Source organism: Salmo salar, chromosome ssa11 (assembly GCF_905237065.1).
Source record: "Salmo salar chromosome ssa11, Ssal_v3.1, whole genome shotgun sequence".
In the NCBI taxonomy this organism is placed as follows: Eukaryota; Metazoa; Chordata; class Actinopteri; order Salmoniformes; family Salmonidae; genus Salmo; species Salmo salar.
The window spans coordinates 91,091,178-91,099,489 of NC_059452.1; the positions used below are offsets into that span (position 1 = coordinate 91,091,178).

General features: G+C 40.7%; 1 protein-coding gene across 5 annotated transcripts in view; it reads right to left on the minus strand.

Annotated features, from left to right (window-relative positions):
• LOC106563441 (kelch-like protein 13) overlaps positions 1–7,997 on the minus strand; it is a 73,964-nt gene extending 65,967 nt beyond the window's left edge. For 2 of the 5 annotated variants that reach the window (XM_014129020.2, XM_014129017.2), the window contains exons 1-2: positions 7,892–7,997; positions 3,605–3,678 (exon numbers count right to left, since the gene is read on the minus strand). In XM_014129020.2, the coding sequence (XP_013984495.1) occupies positions 3,605–3,657 (53 nt within the window). In that variant the 5' untranslated portion in view covers positions 3,658–3,678; positions 7,892–7,997. Of the gene's footprint in view, positions 1–3,592; positions 3,679–7,891 lie in introns of all 5 variants that reach the window. The other 3 variants (XM_014129019.2, XM_014129016.2, XM_045690062.1) reach the window with 2 other exon arrangements.
• Positions 7,998–8,312: the final 315 nt, after the last annotated feature.

Sequence of the window (8,312 nt, forward strand, 5' to 3'; positions counted from 1 at the left end):
ATCCAATAGTCAAAGGTATATAAAATACAAATGGTATAGAGAGAAATAGTCCTATAATAACTACAAGCTAAAACTTCTTACCTGGGAATATTGAAGACTCATGTTAAAAGGAACCACCAGCTTTCATATGTTCTCATGTTCTGAGCAAGGAACTTAAACGTTAGCTTTTTTACATGGCACATATTGCACTTTCTGCTCCAACACTTTGTTTTTGCATTATTTAAACCAAATTGAACATGTTTCATTATTTATTTGAGACTAAATTGATTTTATTGATGTATTATATTAAATAAAAATAAAAGTGTTCATTGTTCATTCAGTATTGTTGTAATTGTCATTATTACAAATAAAAACCAACTGATTAATCGGTATCGGCTTTTTTTGGTCCTCCAACAATCGTTATCGGTGTTGAAAAATCATAATTGGTCAACCTCTAATTCAGACAGAGTTAGGCTAGGTCACAGGGATCAATTCAGGGCAGTACAAAAAAGACCTTTGACAAAACCAATCGTCACACCGTATGTGGTTGAGGACAGAAGTAAGAGTCGGCTTTCCAAAATACAGATTCACCCCAGTGGACAGGGTTTAATAGACATTGGATTTAGGTACTTGAGTTCATGTGTGTGCAGCAGAAGCGCAGAGATACAGATGTAGATTTGCCAATTGGCGTGCATCGATGCAACAGATGGAAGCTGGTGAAAGTGAACATGGGGGAAACAAACCTTGCCAACAGCACACGTTCCCATGAGCTTGCTATTAAGAGTGCCTAGAAGAGTCAACTGTCCACCTCAAAAGAAGGTTTGCAGCAGTCTAGTGTTTGCTGGCCAACAACTGTGGCATTAGGAGTATCAACTTGCCAAGTGATACACTGAAATGTTCCCGCCTTTTTGATACATTGTTACTACCTCCAACTGGACATGAAATGTACATTATAGTGATCCTACTTAAATTGAAAAGACACTTTGCTTAGCACAAAATGAAAGACAGAAATAACAAAACGCCTCAACTCCCACAATATACTCGCTAAAACCCAGTCAAGCTGCTGTATGGCTTATTCATTACAATATGACTCAAAATAGTGACACTAGAGAGCTGAAGCTACTGTTGGTTGGGAGGGGAGGAATGATCTCAATAATAATTGCCAATCTGTGTGTTTGATTAAGCCATCAACCCCTCCCCCATCAGCTTGTAGTCTACTCTCGCTCCACTGCACCACGTTGTCCAGTCCAGAGGCACGCTCTATGGCCAAAGACTGCCATTGCCTAGCAACTACTCCTTGATGCTCATTTAGGAGGTAGCAAGCTGCATGACAACAGAGGGGCATGCTGGTCCAGTAGGTTTCGGTGGTGTCCAGATTTTCATAGCTTCATGCTGTTTCTATACCATACCGGGGTATACGGTATTACCGGCAGTGCAAGTCTTTCCAAACTTCCCATATTGGACACTAGCTAAATGCTAACAAGCACAAGCAAACAAACTAATTGCAAGGACAGACAACCCAGCTTATTATACAACTATCTCAATAGCCTACTCAAAGTTTGCCACACGCACAAAACAAATAATGGGAGAATGAGGGGTTGGTGTTGTACTGTTTCTGTTATGTCTGAAAATCTATAAATAAAGTTTAAAAAAAAAAATAATAATAATAATAATTAGACAGCAGGGATCTTGATCCAGGAGATTGACTGTCTCTGCTGTAACCAAGAAGCTTGATCTTGAGCAAGTTAGCTACTTAACTAGCAAGTTAGCAAACCAAATGCTGGAGCCCTGAGCTGTAGAGAATCTTAGATAGTTAAACCTATAGTTAAGATATTTAGCTGGCAAACAGTTGTAGTGAATTTCAATTGTAACTTGATCACCTCTCTTGCACAACAGTGGATCGTCATGTCCCAAAAGATTCCGTTTGCTCTTTGTTAACAAACCTACCATGTGGCTGGCTTAATCAGCTACTTTGGGGAAAAGCTTCATAATGAAACAATAATGCAACAGGTGAAATGAAGAACGCTATCTGCTTTATCTATTAACCTAGCGCACAAGTCGACTGCAGGTATTTATTTAAAAACAAAAAATAAGCTAGAAATTGTTTCAGCTGTATTGAAAATCATACCCCTGTATACCGCCCAAGTCCAGGGCTCTATCTACAGTGTGACAATTTTACTGGCATATGCGGCTAAATATTTGTCTGTGGGATGTGGATTTTTTTTTTTGGCGCACCAGTGAGCCTAGAGAAATGTACAATTCTAGCTTTATTACCTCAAATATTTGTCATTGTGCTCCTACATTTCTTTGTGTGCGTGCCTACATTTTAACTTGGTAAAAAAGGTCAGTGTAGAGCCCTGCCCAAGCCTATGGTCCGGCAGCCTCAAACTACTGCTTAGCTTCAAAAGTACCGGACACAATATAATAAGGAAATACAAACTTAACAAAAGGGAAACAATAAAACCACACGACTGAAGCATTGCCCATTAAGATCTGTTGTTGTGGTTATGGTCATGGAAATGACTGAAGGCAGGATTAGGTTAGACATAACAGCAACTTGTTTTGGTGGAAAGAAATACAATTTGTTAAAAACAAAAAAAACAGTATACTTAAGTAGTCAGAGCTCATCATTCTAATAAACCATAGGTCAAAATGCACTGACACAGATTCTAGTTAGAGCTAAATCTGTAACATTGTGTCATGAAAGCATTTCTAGTTAAGGCACTCCACTAAAATCTTCATGAAGTGCTCCGAGAAGACAAAATCCCTGAACAGCTGCAGCAACACACAGGAAGGCACAAAGGACAGGGGCTTAGAGAAGCCTCGCTGACACTACACCAGAGAGGACACAGAAAAATACAGTCATGAGAGCAGCAGAATTTAAAATAGTCAACAGTCATGATGTTGTGAGTAATCTCCCCTGGCTCTCCACAATCACACAACTTCCTAATTCATTACCGTTGACGATAGTAACTGGCTTACGGATAAAAATCCACTCACAGCTTGAAATAAGGCATTAGTCACTTGGTACAAAAACAACACGTCCCAAAGAGGGGCCTGGAGACAGGCCCAAAGAGGCAGCCATTTACCCAGCAACAGGGGGACAATGACAGCCCTCTGACAGACTGAGTCATGGATACACGCTGTAACCCAACCTGAATCACTGCTGCAGCATCGTCAACAGCTAAGTTAGCCCACACACACTGAGCTGCATGAACACTCCATACTGAGTCCATGTCTTTGACTCACTTTAAGATGTAATCATGAATGTTACTTAACAGGCAAGTTAAAATAGAAACAGAATATTGCAAATGATGCAAGAGGTAGAAACTCAGATTATCAAAAAGGAAATATTATTTTTGTTTAAATCCACAATTTCTATCTCTGTCCGTGAGAGAAAGCAAGCAGACCTGACAAAAATAAGAGAGAATAAAAAAGATTTCATGTCGTTAGACTAACTTCATATAGTAATTCTCTCATCTCTTCATTAATAACGTTACATGTTCACACATAACATGAGAAAACCCAGAACGACTAAAATGAGCCACTTCAGAGAAAAGTGAGGAACGTTGAATGATTGTGTGTATAGATGTAGAAGAAATTTTGGACATACATTGCACAGTACCTGTCGTGCAGTCCGAGGGACATCGTCTCCCCTCTGTGTACAGGGTGCTCCATGCCCTCGCCAAAACCACACCACTGAAAAACAGGTGAACAATACATTAATGATATTGTCAGGGCTCTTCAAAGGTCATTTAGGTGATAATACAATTATCAACCCCTTCGCCTTTACACATGAATAGCCTAAAGAAAGTTTGTGGAGTGTTTGCAAAATCTAAGACAGGTTCAGTCCTATCCCACTTCTCCACTGTCACCTTCTGTCCCAGTGAAAGCCGAAGCTCAGGGCTGCGAGACCGCAAACTGGAAATGGACAATCTACACTACTTTAACAGTTGTCACAGTGCTACCCCCCTTGCCAACACTGACTGACTCTTAGCCAAACCCCATTCCCCTGTTAGGTTTCAAAGTCATAAAATGCAATAGGCTAATCCATTCCTGTAGTGCAATTGTTTTCAAACTCACATTATAAACCGGGTAGTTTGGGTCCTGGATGCGGATTGGCTATAAGACGTGGTATATCAGACAATATACCACGGGTATGACACAAAAATAGGTGTTTACTGTTCTATTCATGCCAGTAACCAGTTTATAATAGCAATAAGGCTTGTGCGATATACCGTAGAGGTTTTCTCCCCCCCGAAATACCAACGCCACTGCTTAATAAGTTAAGTATTACTATAAGAAATCTAAGATGTGTCAAATGAATGATATCCAGGTCTGGGCTCCAGCTATGCATTTCGTTTGATAACTTGCTAGCTAAGCGGCTAGATGTTAAGATCAAGCTTCTTGGTTACAGCAGAGACATTCAATCCCCTGAATCAAGATCGCTGCGTCCAATTATTTTTTGTGGAAATAGCACCCCTTGTGTGCACTTCCGGTAATACCGTATACCCCGTATGGTACAGAAACAACATGACCATATGAAAATCTGGACACCGCCCATCCCAAATAAGGCACCTCAGGGTATAACCCTGCACGGGCATGAATTTTAAGCCCACGATGTTCAGGACCGATAGACAAATTTAAGGCCCTGCCTGGAACCCAAAATAACTTCCTCCTTTAGCAAATCCATTATAAATGTCGGGCCCGTCGGGCTTGTGTTGGGTAGCAGAGCTCTACCTTATGGTATGTGTTATTAGCAATATTGCTCAAATATAGCCGTTCAAAATTCTACATTTAAGACTTTCATTTTATTTCACCTTTATCCTAATTAATCTCATTATAAAATATTTTCAATAAGAGAGATAGGGTTGACCGAGTGGCACAGTGGTCTTAGGCACTGCATCTCAGTGCTAGAGGCATCACTACAGACCTCGGTTCGATTCCAGGCTGTATCACAACCGGCCGTGATTGGGAGTCCCATAGGGCGGCACACAATTGGCCCAGTGTTGTCCAGGTAGGGTTTGGCCATCATTGTAAATAAGAATTTCTTCTTAACTGACTTGCCTAGTTAAATAAAGGTTAAACACGTGACAATTACATTTTGTACAATTAAATAAGCAACAAATATTTCTCTCCCAAATTTCCACAAGGCCAGGTGGACAGAGCTCAGCTCTGCCTCCTCTCTTTTTCCATTTATTAGCGGCGTGACCATATGGCCTTTCTATTAATATTTCAGACTCATATTTTGGGGCGTTGTCTGCCATCTGTCCTCCCTGCACCCCACTGTTCAGCTTGGTCATGATTACAGTGGAGATCAGATGGGGTGATAATTGCAGCACAGTCTGCGTGGATAATTCAGTCCACAGGACCACACCAGGGGTCTACATAGTCAGACAGAAGGACACAGGAAGAGAGGTGACAGAAAATGAAAAGTGAGTAGATAATATAGCGGTTAGTCTGCTACCTATAATAAAAGGTGACAACACCTGTGGCTTCCACGCCATCCGAGCTAACTTTAGGTGAGCATAGTGGCATTAACATTGTACAATTATGTAGCTACATTTCATATCCTAATGACTTAAAGTAGTGACAGAAATCTCTTCCTACCAGTCAGAATTCAGAAGCATATCAAAGTAACTGGAGTTGTCATACACGCAGTGCAACAGAGGCTGGGGCATGACTTTAGTCTAGTCAAGCTGAAATGCAATTGGTTGGAAAAGACCAGTCCACGACCGGTGCCTAGCCTAATTTGCCTAAATAAAAAAACTCTATGAAGATTGAAATTAACTCTCGTCTCTTGCTAAATGAAATGCCTCCTGATTTTGAAAGTTTCCATCTGAGGACATTATTATAGGTCAGGCTAAGCCAGGAGAGGGCAACCTTGAAGAACTAAACTACTAGGCCTAGACGGGACAAACAAGGTTCAACCATGATCCTCCATCTAGAGAGGCCAAAACACAAAGCCAAGCAGTGGCCATCTTGAACATGGCACGTTACTTGTAGCAGGTCAGTGGCAAAGGGCCCTTTGTTTGACTGTGAACAATGTGTAGACGGTTTTCTCCAGTCACACTCAAGACAAAGAACACAAAAACACATCCAATATGGCCAACATGGAGAAAAACAGTCTGGCTTAGCAGACTAAACGCCACTTCATGGAGAAGGAAGTTTATGATGACTGCACCAAAAGAGTGGAACAGAGACCAGGCTTTGTGGGATCTAGCTCCGACTACATCGATTCACCCAAGGTCAAAACTTTCAAATCAGGAAACGCCTACACTATAACTATGTTCGTCATCTGTACTTGCATGCCTTTGTTTGCTGAAATTCATACATTGAGATTCAATTGACACATGCGCATTTGCACCGAGTTGTTATCTTTGAGAGACAGAAACGAGCAAAAGGTTGGTGGTTGTATTTGATTCACGTTTATTGAAAAAGTATGGATTTCAGCAAACAAAGAAAGTCAAGCAACTACAGAGGACACATGTAAATCATGAAACGCCTACACTTTTACCTCTAAGTATTGACCATGGCCGAATTGATGTCGTCGGAGCTCAATTCCACAAAGCCTGGTCTCTGCTCCACTCTGTTGGTGAAGTTCATCATAAACTTCCTTCACCGTAGAGTTTAGTCCGCTAGGTCTGGCTAGTCTTTAGCCTACACAGAGGTGTGCAGTTTTGATGTATACTGTGTAGCCTACTGTACATGCTATGTACTTCCCACATTTGGACAGATCTGACAAACCTGTATCAAAAGAACAATTGGCATTACACTAAAAAGGGCTCATGTGATGAGTGACGGTCTGCTGCTTCCATAATGATATACTGATTTTGAAAGCAAATACATGCATGCCCTATTGGGACAGGTAACTAACTCGGCGGTTTGGATGTTCTCTAGTATGGCAATCCCCACGACACCAGCTCCTCCAATAAACACATCCACCTTCTGAGTACACCTATACCGACCCTATATTACAAACAAATTATTAACACGAGAAGGCCTTCTGACAGGTGATGCACAAATTGTCGAGCAATTGAGTGGGTCAAATTCCACATTGTTAAAGTCCATTAAATCATTAGCTAATGTCAGTCAATACGTTAACATAGATGATAAATAGCAGCAAGAATGTCATCTGAAACTGGAAAAAAGGACAGCGCCCAGTCGACGCCCACAATTCAATTCAATATTCTAAACCTCAGTTTGTCACGCCAATATCGTGGTAACAAGGTCAATTATTATTCATCATTATCCATGCCTCACTTTCCTGGCGTTCATACTAGCTAACCAAAATATCAAATAGATAACAGTTAACTTGCTGCTGTACAGTCAACTGTTAGCTAGCTCCAAGTTTAGCAGCGAATTAACCCCAGCGTAGCCATGCATGGAGGACATGACTACACATGTTTATTGGAAACGTCTAAAACTTTCACTAGCTTGCCAGCTGTTTAGCTAGCTACCTAGTATGCCCACCACTGTTCAGAAAGGCTGAAAGTTAGGTAGTTAGCTAGTTGTAACTACAGGCTGGGTAGTTAGTTACAACACATCTTTATTCTAAACATTCATGATCACCTAAGTGAAAAGCAAAGGCAACAATTAGAAATAAAGGTGGAACGTATATCTAGCTAGCTAGTTATCGTGGTGTGCTTAAACCCATTAAGCAGTGTCAATGTATACCAACTTCGCCGGGCGAGAGCATTTGTAGGAAGGACAAATCACACAGCATGGCTACCCGTGAAGTTAGTTAGCCAGCTGAAGCTACATCTTAAGCTACTTAGCTAGCTAGCGACTTCTTTAGCTAGTTACCCGTAATTGGAAACGTTAGGTTGCGTTTTATGTTGTATTCAACATTTTACATATAAAAGGGAATTTAAAAGACATTCTATAAACTTTTAAATAGCGAAATTCCTACCTGATACGTCCTTGTTTTCTTCTTAAACCCTCAAATCCACTCTACCCATAGATCTCACTAAGGTCCGCCTCCAACCTATCCAATGGTCGTTTGCAAGGACCGTGACGTAGCCACGCTGGTAAATGGTAGGATCATACGGCATATTTTTCATAGTCACAAAACTTAAATACCAACCAAAGTAGACGTGGTCCAGCTGGTGGTAGAATATGCAATTTACTGGAGTTGTGAAACTTCATAGAAGAAAGAAGAGTTCTGTAAATATCGATCTTGTTTGTTTTATTTATAAATCAATTTTATTGATAGCATTTTTTTTTTTTTTTTTAACAAGATTAAGTGTGTTTTATTTCTGAGTCTGGTCTGAACCCCTGCAATTGAATTGGTTCGATGACCCACACTCTTTCCTTCAGACCTGAAGACTATT